Genomic DNA, 15,848 nt, shown 5'->3' with positions numbered 1-15,848 from the left:
CTTCCGGGGTCAAAGTACTCAGTAGTACCACCTAGATATGATACTCATGTACAATGTTTCGGCTTCTCAAATTTAAGATACCATCAGAACACAGGGCTAGGCGAGCAAATTCCTTCTATTTTCATTGCCAATTGCCAGGCTTTCCAGTGCCAACCAACATACTAACGCCCGCAGGCGTTTCGTAGATATCCATTCACACATTACAACTTTGCTGACCACAACTTCGGGCCCTTCTCAACCCGGCCAAGCTGACCCTTCCGACCAAGATCAACAACGATCCCTTCCCCAAACGCAGCCTCTTGGCAATCCTCATCCGCAACCCCGTTGACAAACTGCACAACAATAAAATCAACGCGACGGGGACCCAAAACAACCATAGGCGCATGCCAGGTCCCTACGCCGTATGTGACAGCTTGACCACCACGCGCAACAAACGCCTTGACATTCTTCAGATCAGGCGGATCCTGAATCGTGATCGTCTCGCCGGCCTCATTCTTCGCCGTGGCAGTCTGACCCTTCAACGTCGGCGCAACCACTACCAAAAACAGCGGCTCTTCCTCGCCATCCCCAACTTTAGAATGAGCAGAGAGATCGACGGGGATGAAAGTCTGATTCGTAAACGGATGACGTTCAAGGATACGCACGTCGAAGACCTCGTTCTCGGGCTGACGGCCAAGACCGACAGTGCGTAATTTGCGCGGAAAGCAGCAGAACATGGTCATGCGCGCCTCGGAGGAATGTCCGCTTGGGCAAGCATTGGTGTAGCGGTCGAGGAGCGGGGAGATGGGACTGTACTTCAACGCGGAGTTTTGGTTCGCCAGGACCGGGATCGGGTCGTGTGGCGGTAAGGATGACGGTTGAGGGGCAATATTTAGCTGGCGTGGTAGCGGTGATACCACTGCGGTGCCAAATTGTGCGAATTTCTCCGGTGTAAGAGCCTCTGGGGTGAGCGTTACTGTTGGATGGGTGGTGAGGATCGGCGGCATGATGATTTTTTTTCTTTTAGGTATCAAGATGTGTGGATGTATGCTGATCAATTGCTGAGTTATCCCACCACCTTCTCTGAAGTCTACAGCTATAGAAGAAGAAAAAACCAAAAGAAAAGAATTGGATTGGATGCCATTTATGAAGCTAATGCGGAGGTGTCGGCGGCCTCCGGTGATGGTTGGGCGATAAGGTAAGCGGCCGGGGCCGAGGCATGGAAGTATAGCATCTAAGCATATTTTGTTTTTATACAAAACATCATCGGGGATAGATGTAGGTATTGGCACGATGGACTTTACTGTAAAACGGCGCAATCCCCTCCGTGAAATATGGCTTGTCCACAACGAAATGCCACCTGAGACGAAATTAAAATTGGTGCACCAGACCGGTTGGTATATATCTGGATACATGTAGCCTTGGGATCTTGGTCTGATTGGCTCTTCTGAGAAGGTCGGTCTGAGAAGCATCAGTGCATTGTACACTCATGCACTCCCTACTCTGCTGCACTTGACCCGGTTAACACAGGCGGATCTAGCGCATCTGGGGCAATCTAAAAGGACAACAAGATCTTGCCGGCTGGTTCGCATATTAAGCCACAAGGCAACCACTGCTGATCGCAATGATTCTGACAACTTGGTCGTGTTTACTCCTCAAATGAGGCTCTAAAGAACTGCGAGAAAACAAAAACATCTTGGGCAGTTACTAACACATGCTCGACGCTGGCCAATGAGTCAGTAATGCGGTCCCTCTTCGCCCGCGTGGAATCATGGCGGCAATGTCTATTGGTCTATTGGATCCATTTCCGGGCCTTGAGGCCGGATTCGCACCCTGCAATATAAAATCGGATGAAGTTTTTACACCGATTGTTCATAGTCCCAACTCGTTGGTCTTCAATACATACTTGATGCTATCTGGAATGTCGGATATAAGCCAGCTAGGATTCCCTCTTCTCTCTTAATGTTCATAGTCCTGTCAACCTAGGATCATCCTCTTCTTCCTTCATTCCAGCTTAAAGAATTGTGAATCCTCCTTAGGGCATACTTTGTGGCACGGATCACAAGGATATCAACCGCAACCATGAGCTCTCCGGAGGAATCTGCCCCACAAACTACCTTCTCATCCGCTGGGATCACCAGTGATTCTACTCCTGCCGGAGGCTCTGCCTATACTCGGCCACAGCCCTCACAAAGGTAATCTATACGCCAGTTTGCCGGCCCTATGTGACCAATAGTCGGCTAACAACATATCTGACAAGTGATACTGACAACCTCAAACGAAACATAGTCGGCGTGGGTGGCTGGGTTCCATCCAAACTCAATCTACCAGACAAGTTCTCTGTCAGTTCCGAATCACTCGCCTCATGCCCACATCAGCAATGCGGTTATCTGCTGTGCGGAGAAGTACGCGTGCAGAAAGATGGCGAGCTAGTTCATGTCCAGCGATCCACGGGGCTGCCAGACAATCCAATCATGCAGTAGACGTCCGACCACGCCCGAGATTTGATTGATGGTCCCTACGGCGCTCGTTTGAACGACCCACTCATGCAGGCGCTTAGTATGCTTGAAGTTCAGAGAGCCCAGTCGGGGTCAAGGAGGGGACTCGGATCGACCGTTTCTATGAACATACATGTTTAGCTTTTCCTCTCTCTTTTTTGGTTTAATCTCTGCTTTGGAAAGATCGATGTGATTGGGAGAGCATTGAGGGGGAGGGGAATGACCAGGATTATGCAGCCACTGTTCATTTTGCATGACGCACCAGACATTGGTATATGGCAGGATTTCCCGGGGATCCGACACCAAGAGAAGAGTGGAGACCAATACCCAATGACCTGGAGACTTAAGCCGAAAGAATGAATCCCCTCCTGAAGGTATAGTGTTGTGTACTTGGTACATGAGGCGCTATTGTTTCCCCTCTTTTTCTTATCTCCCACATCTAGCAGTGGTTGCTGTTTGATTCCAGTCTTGGATCCCAGTTGAGAGGTGCTGGTCACCAATTAAATTGATTTCGAGGGTCATTGATTTGGTTCTATATGCATGGAGATGTGACATCAAAGCGCATGCTTGACGCAGCTGTGCCCAAACTGAGAAGATGGATGTGCTCAAGCCTATGGGAGTTTAGTGTCATAATGTAGTCAAATGCAGCAGGGATACTATGAAAGGTAACGAAGTGCTGATTAACTTGCCACTTGCTCTAGTAAGGCTGAGGGGTATTGCTCTGGCATATCAAAGTCCTCGATCCGTATGAGTCGGTAAAAAACCTGGCGTACTGACAAAGAAGACGCATATGCCACTTAATTGGTATTGTTTTGTTGGGTATATGGCTCAATGTTTGGAATATAGTAGTATTTCCCGGAATTTGTCTCGCATATAGCTGGTCCCATAGGCAGATGGAGTATTTTCCCATAGGCAACCATCAGATAGACTGAACCATCTGCTTTCATTCCCACTCCTAGGGACTCTGTGTGAATGTCTTCAGGGCTTAGGTCATGATTTACCTGGCTTTTATCGAGGTGGAGAAGCAACGTCTTCATACCCTATCCATATGAGAACAATATATTTCCATAGGACTCGGACAGACTAGGCACTGGGTTGCATTGGGTATTTCTTGTATTGAAAGGGCACTAGGGACATCTAGGAATGATCTGTTGACTGCCATCGCTCTGTTCTGGGGATATTGAATGTGGGTGTGGAGAATACATCGCAAGAGCACAAAGATGCCTACTGTTGATGTTTGGGTGACTTCATCTCAAGAAATACGTAAACAATAGAAGCCAGCTGGGCGGATCAGATCTGCCTTACTTCGTGCATATCTACGGAAAGGTACAACACCAAGGCATGAATTTGGGTTTTGGAATCATTGAATTCCCTTTAATTTCCTCAAGAAGTAAATCTCGAAACAGGATTTGAGGTCCAAAGGAGACCTTCGGATGCAGATGATACATGTGGACAATAGTCACGAACGACTGTCCGCATGCAGGTAGCTTTAATCTATGATCCAATATGTAAAGTGGGAGAGATGGTGAGATGGAGTCGTAGAGTAGGGGAAATCACAAAGGCAGTATTTTATACAGGAATTTGGCTAGCGAATAGAATGTATATTAACGATTCAATAAAGATTACTGAGCGCCACATGCCGACTTCAAATATGGCACATTTCTCGAAACCAGTCCCAGGAGCTGCCAATAACAGACAGCCGTGCTGTATAACTATGACCGTTTCAAGTTTGAAAGCAAAGGGTAGCATAAATTTATACACCAGTACAGCAGTACTCTTCAAAGGGTGACATCATGTATCTGGATAACATGTTGTTGCGCTCTTTAATGGCGCGTACATCACCATGGTGTCTTCAGTGGCGCTTGGAGCCACAGCGATTGCTCGAAGGAGCTTTCATCAAAATATCATGAAGGTGTTCGGCAATTTGTCCTCAGGGCTCATAGTATGGGCGGATACTGAGCCAGAAACTATCCGGAGAGAACATTCCTGACTTCTATTAGTGGCAAGGAGGCGAGTTGCTCGGCAGCGGAGGTTGAGGGGTGCCGTGTCGGAAGTCTGACTCAAGTGGCATTCTCTCCTTTTGCATCAAAGCGTGCTTTTTTGGCTCGTCGTTTGATTTCCCGCTTAGACAAAGGCTTGTCGGGATCGTCGGCAACTGCCTCAGAGCTAATAGAAGCCTTCCGTTTGAGATTGTCAGCCCCATTTTCTGATTTCGTGGTCTCTTTAGCTTTCTGAACACCCTTCTGCTTGAATGGGGGTCCTTCGGGTTTGATTTTATCTCCGCCATGGACGATGTCCACGATTCCTCGCCAACTAGTTCGCTTCAGCTTGGCCAGCGCGGTCACTTTCCGCGATTCTTCGCAGATTGCTTCCTTTCCACGCTCCTGTGATAGACCCCAGACACAGGCAAGATTGATCACATCCCACGGGGCTCGTAGACCCAGTGCCCGTCTTGCTTCGCTGGACACAATGATGCCTCGACCGCGTGTCGCGCGAATCAAGGATGTCGCATTCCCAATGAGGTTTCTCCGGGCATCGATTCCACTCCCTGTGATCCCTGGGCCATAGCAAATCTCAATGCGAACTCCGCGTGAGATTGCCGCGGACAACATTTTGAACTTGAAGTGGTATGGAAGTCGCACCGAGAGATCCACGGAGATCACATCGCATTCCAGGTTGGTGCATGCATTTAGAAGAGACTTTTCATTTGTGGGACGGAGAGCCACGAGATCGTAAGCTTGACTCAGTGTTGCTAGGCGCTGGTTCTGCGCGGGGTCGGAGAGGGTCAGGTTCAAGCGGGTCAGCAGTTGGAGGGATTTTGGCGCGTTTGTAGGGAGAGGGGGCGGAACAAGGCTTTGAGGAAGCTTCCCATTGATTGTTTGAGATAATGCAACGGTAGTGTAACCAACTGACAGGTCAGATTAGTCGTCCAGGTGCTTCAAACTTCGGATCCTGTACCGAAGACCGCAACGAATGACTTACGTTCAGCGAGGAAATTTAGAGTGTGAGGCACCTCCTGGTCATCGGGGCTATAAGGTACATTCAAGTCATAAAACATGGTGGATTTAAAAGAAGACAAGCCCTGCCCGTGGGATAACGTTATTGTTTGACTTATCAGGGCTTTTGGTCACATCGAACTGTCCCAAAAAGGCAATCAGAAAATCTAGCGGATCAAGTAAAGATCCGGTTCTGCGCTAACCGCTTCCAGTGGGCTCCCCACAACCCTCGCGGATCCCGTGACCTTGGGCGGAACGGATCTCATTCGACTGATCATATCACGACGATATCTCACTTCGTCCATCCCATTGCTCCAAGCCTCTTGTGAGCACTGTGTTCGGGCTGAATAGTCGCTGGGTCTATTGCTACCTGTCTCTCACGACAAATCAAACCTCGGCCGGTCTTTCCACCACACGGTTACGCCCCTCGTAACCCCGCCGCACATCTCTCAATTGTGGGCGCACTCGGGTACCGCTTGTCGTCGTCAAGATGGCGCGTGTCTATGCCGATGTCAACGAGCACATGCCTCGGTCCTACTGGGATTATGACAGTGTCAACATCTCTTGGGGTGTTCTTGAAAATTACGAAATCGTTCGCAAGATAGGTGAGGGATTTATTATATCATGGTCATCTGCAGCATGTCTAAGACGATCGTCAAAAGCTATGGGTTGCGGGTGAAATCTACAATCAAATTTGCTAACAATGTCTTTTTAGGTCGGGGAAAGTACTCCGAGGTTTTCGAGGGCATCAACGTCGTCAACTACCAGAAGTGCGTTATCAAGGTTCTCAAGCCTGTCAAGAAAAAGAAGATCAAGCGTGAGATCAAGATTCTGCAGAACCTTGCGGGAGGACCCAATGTCGTAGCTTTGCTAGATGTTGTTCGCGACAACCAGAGCAAGACTCCTAGTCTGGTCTTCGAGGCTATCAATAACACCGATTTCCGCACCTTGTACCCCCCGCTTCTCCGATTACGACGTTCGCTTCTACGTTTTCGAGCTACTCAAGGCGCTGGACTTCTGCCACAGCAAGGGTATCATGCACCGCGATGTGAAGCCCCACAATGTCATGATTGACCACGAGAAGCGCAAGGTTAGTGGGCTTATCAATCCATTTGTGTGGAAAATTATGGTCCTAATATATTATAGCTTCGTCTGATCGATTGGGGTCTGGCCGAATTCTACCACAAGGGTACGGAATACAATGTCCGTGTTGCTTCACGCTATTTCAAGGGCCCAGAGCTGCTCGTTGATTTCCAAGAATACGACTATTCTTTGGACATGTGGTCGCTGGGTGCTATGTTTGCATCCATGATCTTCCGCAAGGAGCCCTTTTTCCACGGAAACAGCAACTCTGACCAGTTGGTCAAGATCGCCAAGGTCCTTGGTACCGAGGAGCTCTTTGAGTATTTGGACAAATACGACATTGAGCTGGATCCTCAGTATGACGATATTCTCTCTCGCTTCCCCCGTAAGCCATGGCACTCCTTTGTGAATGCAGAGAACCAGCGCTTCATCAGTGACGAGGCCATCGATTTCCTTGACAAACTTCTGCGATACGACCATGCTGTAGGTTTTCTTCTCCTTTGTTTTTTTTTTTCCTTCGCTATATTCATGGGTTGACCGTACTAACTTGGCTTGTAGGATCGCTTGACTGCTCAGGAGGCCATGGCGCACGCATACTTTGACCCAGTGCGGGCTGACGCAGCGGCTCTTAGCCACAACAACGTGACACTGCCTTGAATTGCTCTCGTCTAAACTCTTGATGATTATGGATCTTACCTTCTCCCTCCAATGCTTGATCCTCAAGTTTTACACATCCTGCCATGAATTTTTCCTTGGGCAACATGACAATTCCTACCTTTTGCATTTGAAGTCTGCCGATATGAACGGTACAACGATGATCGAAACATGAAACGAGCCTGGTCTTCGTACTCCCACCTGTTCCTTTTCTTTTCACTGGCCCCTAGACGGAGGGCTCCGGCAAACGATCAAATTCTGAATGAAGACGACTTTGATGACAAGACATCATGACATTTAATTTGCTAGGTCTTTTTGACCCTCTTATCGCCTAGGTCGTTTGGCGTGTCCGTGAGCATGGTAAACCAGCGTCTTAGATGGGGAAAATATTCTTCTCTTTCATCTTTTTCTATTTGTATAGCGCTGCTCATGGGTTCTCCAATTGATTTCTCCCTTGTTAGTCGAATTGGTGTTTTGGCCTTTCTACTGGGTGCGTCGTGTTTCAAGGGGGGCTTGTTTAACTAGGACAACCCATTGCATTTGTTTTCTTAACGTTTCCTTTTTTTTATTCACGAATGAAATATCGCACGAATGGAAGAAAAAAGATACTAAGATACCGCTATTAATTAAGGTAGAAAAAAGTGGTTCCTTGGAGCGATATATAAAAGCGACGATGGGGCTTAAGTACATATGTCTGCAGGTATAAACCCCAGGATATATACGTGCATAATTATATAGGTACACATAGGTGCAAGATCCTCCGATTGTAAAACCGAATTCAAATATAACCAATGCAACTAGTAATGACCCGAAAGTTCATACTGGTAGTTCAGATGTGGTCCTCGAACTCATAGATCATCCTCAGATCACCCGTTGGCTCCAGCGTATCACGTGAGGGTTATCGCAGCGCCCTTTCTGGCCGAAGAAAATAGAGAGGAATTGCAAACGCGAGAAAGAATAGAAAAAAACAACCCGATGAGACCTAATGAGTGTTGTCTGCACATAGAACGCGCATCATTGACCTGCCCGCCGACTCCACCGAACCTCCCACCAAGCCCCGCGCTCTCATTCGTTCATTCAGCGTGGGAAATTTAATTGCCCGCATTTCCCACAACCACCCCTCCTTGTCTCCCCATCTCTCAAGATACTTATCCGGCGATTCGTGGCGCAATCGGCGCCTTGGAGATTTACTCCTCAATATCGTACATTCTCCAGGATGGCTCAGAACTCTGCCTCCCAAACCCCCAGTGAGTACAGTGACTCATTCTCAAATGTCGCAGGAACTGACAGTGACCAGCGGGTGAGCCTACGGCTCCCGTGACTAGCGCACCCCCTCAGGTCGATGCCGCTGCAAAGGATCCCCAGGGTCAGCAGCAGAGCGGACAGGCCGCTCCGAAGGTGAAGACCGAGAAAGAGTGTACGTTCCCACCAAAATCTATGTTTCGGCTTTTCGTTGGAAGGCAGTGGTATACCCCAGGCGATCACTGACACTGTGGGTACGTGTATAGTGGAAAAAGAGCGCAAGAAGGCCGAAAAGAACAAAAAGTTCGAAGAGAAGCAGGCGGCGAAGGCGAAGGCTGCTGCCAACAAGGCCGCAGCTCCCAAGGCCGAGAAGAAGGCGAAGCCCGAGAAAGAGAAGACCACCGATGCTTATGATCCCATTGCTATCGAGGCTGGTCGCCTTGACTGGTGGGAGGAGCGTGGTCTCTTCAAGCCCGAGTTCGGACCTGATGGCAAGGTCAAGCCGGAAGGCTCCTTCGTCATCCCCATTCCCCCTCCCAACGTCACTGGTTCTCTTCACATGGGTCACGCCCTTACCAACGCCCTCCAAGATACCATGATCCGGTGGCAAAGAATGAAAGGCAAGACTACCTTGTGGCTTCCCGGAATGGACCACGCCGGTATCTCGACCCAGAGTGTCGTCGAGAAAATGTTGTGGAAGAAGGAGAAGAAGACCCGCCACGACATTGGCCGCGAGGCTATGGTCAACTTGATCTGGGACTGGAAGGATGAATACCACAAGAACATCAAGAACGCCCTCCGCAGAGTCGGTGGTTCGTTTGACTGGAGCCGTGAGGCCTTCACCATGGACCCCAACCTGTCTGCTGCTGTGACTGAAACCTTCGTTCGTCTCCACGAAGAGGGTATCATCTACCGCGCAAACCGCCTGGTCAACTGGTGTGTGGCCCTGAACACCTCTTTGTCTAACCTTGAGGTCGAGAACAAGGAAATTGAGGGCCGTACACTTCTTGACGTGCCTGGCTACGACAAGAAGGTCGAGTTCGGTGTCCTGACTCACTTCTGCTACGAGATCGATGGAACCACCGAGCGTATTGAGATTGCTACCACTCGTCCTGAGACCATGGTTGGTGATACTGGTATTGCCGTCCACCCCGACGACAAGCGCTACCAGCATCTGATTGGCAAGCATGCCCGCCATCCTTTCGTGGATCGTCTGCTTCCTATCGTTGCTGATCCGGAAGTTGAGCCCGAATTCGGTACTGGTGCCGTCAAGATCACTCCTGCCCACGACTTCAACGATTTCAACCGCGGTAAGGCGCACAACCTGGAGTTTATCTCTGTCATGAACGATGATGGTACCTTCAACAAGCACGCTGGTCCCTTCGCTGGTATGAAGCGCTTCGACGCCCGTTACAAGGTTATCGATGCTCTCAAGGAGAAGGGTCTGTACGTCAAGTGGGAGCACAATCCCATGAAGGTTCCTCGCTGCTCCAAGTCCAACGATATCATTGAGCCTATCCTTAAGCCTCAATGGTGGATGAAAATGGAGAGCCTGGCTGGCCCTGCCATCGCTGCCGTTGAAAACGGCGATATCATTATCCGTCCCGAGTCTGCCGAGAAGAACTACTTCCGCTGGATGCGTAACCTGAACGATTGGTGTCTCTCTCGTCAGCTATGGTGGGGACACCAGGCTCCCGCTTACTTCGTGAAGATCGAAGGCGAGGAAGGCGATGATAGTGATGGCAACCTCTGGGTCACTGGTCGTTCCGAGGAAGATGCCCAGAAGAAGGCCGAGGAGAAGTTCCCTGGCAAGAAGTTCACCCTGGTCCGGGATCCCGATGTTCTCGACACTTGGTTCTCTTCTGGCTTGTGGCCCTTCTCTACTCTGGGCTGGCCCCGCAACACTCACGACTTCGAGAATCTGTACCCCACCTCCGTTCTGGAAACCGGTTGGGATATTCTCTTCTTCTGGGTTGCCCGTATGATCATGCTGGGTATCAAGCTGACTGGCCAAATTCCTTTCCGTGAGGTTTACTGTCACTCCCTGATCAGAGATTCTGATGGCCGCAAGATGTCCAAGTCTCTGGGTAACGTTATCGACCCTCTGGATGTCATGGAGGGTATTCAACTTCAGGCTCTCCACGACAAGCTGCAGCTGGGTAACATCGCCGATAAGGAGATTGCTGCTGCCACCAGATACCAGAAGAAGGCTTTCCCCAAGGGTATCCCCGAGTGTGGTGCTGATGCTCTCCGCTTTGCCCTCGTCTCTTACACCACTGGTGGTATGTTCGATCATATACCCCTGTTTGATGCTAGTTACTGACATTATCTTGTAGGAGGTGATATTGCTTTCGATATCCAGGTCATTCATGGCTACCGTAAGTTCTGTAACAAGATTTACCAGGCCACCAAGTTCGTCCTCGGCAAGCTGGGCGATGACTTCAAGCCCCAGGCCAGTGTTAAGAAGACCGGCAATGAATCTCTTTCCGAGCGTTGGATTCTGCACAAGTTCAACACCGCTGCCAAGGAGATGAACGAGGCTCTTGAGCAGCGTGAGTTCTCCAACTCCGCTCAGATCTCCTACCAGTACTGGTACTCCCAGCTGTGCGATGTGTTCCTCGAGAACTCCAAGTACCTCCTGGCCGATGAGGCCTCGGCCGAGACCAAGGAGTCTGCTAAGCAGACCCTTTACACAGCCCTCGAGGGTGCTCTGACTCTGATCCACCCCATCATGCCGTTTGTTACCGAGCACTTGTGGCAGCGCCTGCCCCGCCGTGCGGGTGACGAGACCATCTCTATCATGAAGGCCAAGTACCCCGAATTCCTCGCCGAGTTCGACGACCCCGCCGCCTCCAAGGCCTATGAGCTCATCCTCAACACCTCCAAGGCCATCCGCTCGATTCTGGCTCAGTACGATGTCAAGACCCAGGGTGACGTCATTATCCAGACCTACGACGCTACCAGCGAAAAGACCGTCTCCGAGCAGATGACCACCATCAAGTCTCTGGGTGGTAAGACCCTCGGTGAGCTGTCCCACCTCGGCCCGGAGAACAAGAACCCTCCCTCTGGCTGTGTGGTTGCTGCCGTCGGTGCCGAGGCCGCTGTTTACTTACGTGTCTCCAAGGAAGTTGCCTTGGAGCAGGAGGAGAAGGCCAAGGCTAGCCTCAACAAGGCCCGTGAGACTGTGCGCAAGTCTCAGGGTATCATCAACGGCCCTGGCTGGAAGGAGAAAGTCAAGCCTGAGGTCCGTGAGCAGGAGGAGAAGCGTCTGCGTGATGCCGAAAGCGAGGCTGCCCGTCTCGAGGAGCAGGTCAAGGAGTTTGAGAAGCTGCGCTTGGAGTAACGTATCCATTGTTGGATAGATTAAACCAAAATATATCAATTGATTTCCATCTTCCAGATTTTCAGTCGTTGGTAGATCTGGCTGTAACAATAGCATTTCTCCCAGATTAGACAATATCCGCAAGACAATTCTCCTGGGGGATGTATACTTGGAACTATGTTATCAAACATTAGCCATCCAACTTCTTTCCTCCATCAGACATCAGATCGGAGTTTCCTCGACGCTATTTAGTTGTAGGACCGAAACAAACAAAACAAAAATATAGGCAAATATCTACCTATAGAAATAATCGGAAGGTTCAACGAACTAGCAACAGGACAAAAAAATAGTTTCCCTGGGAATCGAACCCAGAACCTTTCCGGAACATATGCCAGTGGCATTTGTTAACGGAAAATCATAACCGCTAGACCAGGAAACTTTTCAGCCATCGAGGCCAATTGATGACAGTGGAAGCCATAATTGGTAAAGTAACCCTAACTCTTTGCTTGACACAGTACTGTACTACGTCAAGGTGCATGTCTAAGAATCATTTTCACCTGCACCATAGATAGATGCACGTGAGGAAAAGGGCCGATCGCAAATCCGCGTTTGCCGAGAAGGGCGGTGAAGTTGCCGGGGTCGGGGTCAAACCGGACCTTCTGCTCCGTTAGCTCGCGATGTCCTCGTAATGTCCCCGCAGAACTTCTTGTGTCGCCGCAGGTCCCCGCAAGTCCTCGCAAAGGTTCGATGTCCTCGCAGGTCCTCGATTCTGAATGTCCCCGCACGTCTTCGCGTGTCCTCGTCTGCCCGCGAGATTTGATCCATTTCTCCCGGATATCTCCCGGATCCAGCTAAACCCGTGTGAACTATTTTTGGGGAATCTTCCGGCGTGTTCTGGGACTAACAAATTCTTTTTGAATTCTTCAGCAAGTCCTTGATGACACCACTCAACTGGAAAAGACAGACTTTTCTTCATTGGAAATGAGTCAAAGGAGCGGCCGTAAAGAAGGCGGAATGTCGCCATGGTCACCAATTGCATGTCTAGCAAGTATGAAGACAAGGCTTAGCGTACGTAGAACTTTCATCATGTCACCAGGAGTTGCAAGGATTGTGAAAGCATAGATCCAGAGCGTTATGAGGATGTGTTGCCATGAAACAGCCCCGGGTTCGTCAAGAATGACATAGATATCAGCCCCTGCCTCAGGCTAACCAGCACCCCAACGCTCCACCACGGTGACTCTTCATAGCAACAGCCTACAATACATCTATGTGAAGGTATATCGACGTAATATGAGGGTATATTTTGGTAATATTCTTGGGCCTTCCTTCCCGAGCTCCATTATAGCCACCTGAGCAGAACTGATCAGCTCAATAACCATCCGTTGTAGTACCGCCTATGATACTCCGTACTCTGACCATCTTTGTGGAGCTTCATGATGAAAACCAACTCAAGGGTCTTGATTGCAGTATTTATCCGAGGACCCTGGCCCATATTGAATGCCTTCCGCGTACATTCCTTGGCCGAACAACACCAAGGATTCTTGAGAACTTGCACTGGCGAGCAGCCCTCCCCGTTCCGCGGCTATCCCTAGTGTACCAATCACCCAACGTTGTGCCTGGAATCTGTGAGAAAAGTGAAGGTGATCTTCACGGTACCAGACCCACGGTCATTGAATGGACCTAACACTGTTGGATAATTGATATGACTCTTTTCTTATAGTGTACATAGAAGGAAAAGAGCGATGTGCACATATATGAAAAGAGACAGCAGAATTACTCGCTATGTCAACGAGGTGCGATGATGAAAATGAGAAGGCGCAAGCCGTTGTGGTGCCTTGATGTATGTGTTGAACCAACGAATGAAATTTTCGAGTGATTTCAAGAATGCTATTGGAATTGAAAAACGATTGGGGGCACATCGACCATCAATACTGTGGTTGTATGGAAAATCAAAGCCCGGTTGGACACAAGGGACCCCAGTGTGTGCCTGGAAGATACTGCTGATACCACGAAGGGCTGCCCACACAAGTCGGGCAGTAGAACAGACCCGTTGGATCGTACTTCTTCTTGATCACTGCCAGCCGAAGATAGTTGGTACCATAGAAATTGATAGCCCACAGGGGATCGTTGCGGTCGGCCTGTTGAAATGTTAATTTGAGTTCTCAATAATTCCTGTATCACATACCTCATTCAAGTAACTGCCGAGGGTTGGTGTCAGTAGGGCCATGGCTCTTCCTTTGTTGTATGTGATATCATCCTTCACAGACTGGGCAGTGGATTCGTCTGCCCAGCCCCTGGCGACAACATGCATGATATAGGTCGAGCGCCACGCAGGGTTGAGGCCAGAGTATTTATCACTGCCATCGGTGAGGACCTTGCCGCCACCAGCAAGTACCACATTATTGATCGCATATTCAGTGGTTTTACCTGCAACGACTCCGATCATGGCACGCAGGCGAGTCCGACTAGACGTCAAAGCAGTTTTCCCCATCATTCGCGAAGACAAAGCATTGTTTCCCGATGTGACAGATTGCTTGGAACCCGACATAGCCCGGTAATAGGCTGCATATGTTGGGAACTCATACCATGAGACGGACACATGAAGCGAAGTACCGTTATACTGCTGTAGAGTTTTCAAAAGCGGCTCAAAGATTTCCTGAGCATCAGCGAGCGACTTGCCCATAACCGCAGTGGCATGAACATAGCCAATGGTCTCGTTACCGAAGAGTTTCGTGGGGGCGTTGATAGCCCAGGAACCGTAACCCGAGAATCCCTGATCCATGACGCTGGGATATTGCTCGTAGACATCGGTAATAGCTTCGAGTAGTGGATCAGTATCTTCGCTCAGCGGGACAATTGTAAGGGATTGTGCCACGATGGATTTGCTGGGGTATGCCTTGACCGTCATCGAGGTAACGACACCATAGCTACCACCTCCACCGCCGCGAATGGCAAAGTAGAGATCCGAATTTTGGCAAGCATTAGCCGTAACAATAGAGCCATTGGCTAGCACAACTTGAGCTTCGAGGACTTGATCCGCAGCAAGACCGTAGTCATGGCTAGCTGGCGAGTGACCGCCTCCCTGTGTGTAACCGCCAATGCAGCCAACGGTCTTTCACGAAACACGAGATTAGAATTACACGTTCAACGGGGGACATGGCATAGGCTCTCATACCGGATCACCTCCACCAACAACGGTGAAATTTCGCTTAAAGGCCACTTCATACACGTCTTCCCACACGTATCCTCCACCAATTGTGATTGCAGAGCCTGTCCAATCGCAGCTTGCGCATTGATCGGAAGGAGTGTAAGTCTCGTGGAAGTCAATTCCTTCCTGAATATACTTGATCCAAATTTGCAGTGCTCCATAGCCCGAACTCCTGTTAATCCAGTAACAGGTTAGTAGGTAAACCAGTCATTAATGATCTCATTCCACTGACTTTCCCAACAAATCATGTCCCGTATTCCTGATGACCAGGCGAATATTGTTCTTTTGGGCAAATGCCATGCCAGCAGCTAGCTGGGCTGGCTCTGTTGCGTTGATCGTATACACTGGGGCAGGTCCCAGAATGCACGTTCCAGGTTCTTGGCCCGCGCTCAGGTCAACGGGAGGGCAGGGCACGTCCGTGGGGTAAACGTATCCGACCGGGGAAAGCTCTTGAAATAGAGAATCGGACCATTGCGAATAGACACGGGCACATTCCTCGGCGTTCTGGTAAGTACCGGGGTAGCACGAAATAGCCACTGGGAGATTGTGGATCAGTTTCCCGGATACCGTGGTGTTGAGGGCATTCCAAGCATCGACAGAAGGCCAACACGAGTCATTTGGAGTCTGCAAATCAAGTCAATATATGAACCATTCGTGGCTGTAAAATCTATAACGTACACACTTGCACGAGGCCTGAGAGGTCGCATAGCTGACACCGGCAATGGCCAGAAGGGACAACAGCCTTGAACCCATTGCAAGATACTGCCCAGGATGGAAGTCAGAAAAACGGTCTCGGGACGCCGGATTACATTTGAGGTCAACGAGCTCCAATATTTAAAGGGGGCGGCAGACGGCAGATGGAATCA

General features: G+C 49.7%; 6 protein-coding genes across 6 annotated transcripts; 3 read left to right on the top strand and 3 right to left on the bottom strand.

The window, feature by feature from the left end:
* Positions 1-200: 200 nt before the first annotated feature.
* N7457_005986 (ureidoglycolate hydrolase) lies at positions 201-986 on the bottom strand (the record flags this gene model as incomplete). The annotated part of the gene is made up of 1 exon (XM_057177030.1): positions 201-986. One exon carries the CDS (start codon positions 984-986, stop codon positions 201-203), a length of 786 nt encoding a protein of 261 aa, XP_057031332.1.
* Positions 987-2,061: 1,075 nt separating this feature from the next.
* Positions 2,062-2,462, top strand: N7457_005985 (uncharacterized protein; the record flags this gene model as incomplete). Its single annotated transcript, XM_057177029.1, has 2 exons — positions 2,062-2,174; positions 2,240-2,462. 2 exons carry the CDS (start codon positions 2,062-2,064, stop codon positions 2,460-2,462), a joined length of 336 nt encoding a protein of 111 aa, XP_057031331.1.
* Positions 2,463-4,537: 2,075 nt separating this feature from the next.
* Positions 4,538-5,535, bottom strand: N7457_005984 (ribonuclease P subunit p30 family protein; the record flags this gene model as incomplete). The annotated part of the gene is made up of 2 exons (XM_057177028.1): positions 4,538-5,385; positions 5,460-5,535. The coding sequence occupies 2 exons, from the start codon at positions 5,533-5,535 to the stop codon at positions 4,538-4,540; spliced, it is 924 nt and encodes a 307-aa protein (XP_057031330.1).
* A 415-nt stretch (positions 5,536-5,950) lies between these two features.
* On the top strand, positions 5,951-7,213 carry N7457_005983 (casein kinase II subunit alpha/alpha'; the record flags this gene model as incomplete). The annotated part of the gene is made up of 5 exons (XM_057177027.1): positions 5,951-6,078; positions 6,189-6,423; positions 6,500-6,563; positions 6,620-7,039; positions 7,115-7,213. Exons 1-5 carry the CDS (start codon positions 5,964-5,966, stop codon positions 7,211-7,213), a joined length of 933 nt encoding a protein of 310 aa, XP_057031329.1. The 5' UTR covers positions 5,951-5,963.
* A 1,213-nt stretch (positions 7,214-8,426) lies between these two features.
* Positions 8,427-11,795, top strand: N7457_005982 (valine--tRNA ligase; the record flags this gene model as incomplete). Its single annotated transcript, XM_057177026.1, has 4 exons — positions 8,427-8,457; positions 8,508-8,627; positions 8,719-10,734; positions 10,789-11,795. The coding sequence occupies 4 exons, from the start codon at positions 8,427-8,429 to the stop codon at positions 11,793-11,795; spliced, it is 3,174 nt and encodes a 1,057-aa protein (XP_057031328.1).
* Positions 11,796-13,723: 1,928 nt separating this feature from the next.
* N7457_005981 (uncharacterized protein) lies at positions 13,724-15,735 on the bottom strand (the record flags this gene model as incomplete). Its single annotated transcript, XM_057177025.1, has 5 exons — positions 13,724-13,912; positions 13,960-14,886; positions 14,950-15,154; positions 15,215-15,606; positions 15,661-15,735. 5 exons carry the CDS (start codon positions 15,733-15,735, stop codon positions 13,724-13,726), a joined length of 1,788 nt encoding a protein of 595 aa, XP_057031327.1.
* Between the last annotated feature and the right edge of the window lie 113 nt (positions 15,736-15,848).

The sequence above is a fragment of the Penicillium paradoxum genome, assembly GCF_028828445.1.
Source record: "Penicillium paradoxum strain IBT 22861 chromosome Unknown utg000005l_segment0_segment0, whole genome shotgun sequence".
NCBI lineage: Eukaryota > Fungi > Ascomycota > Eurotiomycetes > Eurotiales > Aspergillaceae > Penicillium > Penicillium paradoxum.
Note: the sequence above shows the minus strand (reverse complement) of the source record. Positions and strands in the feature narration are given on the sequence as shown.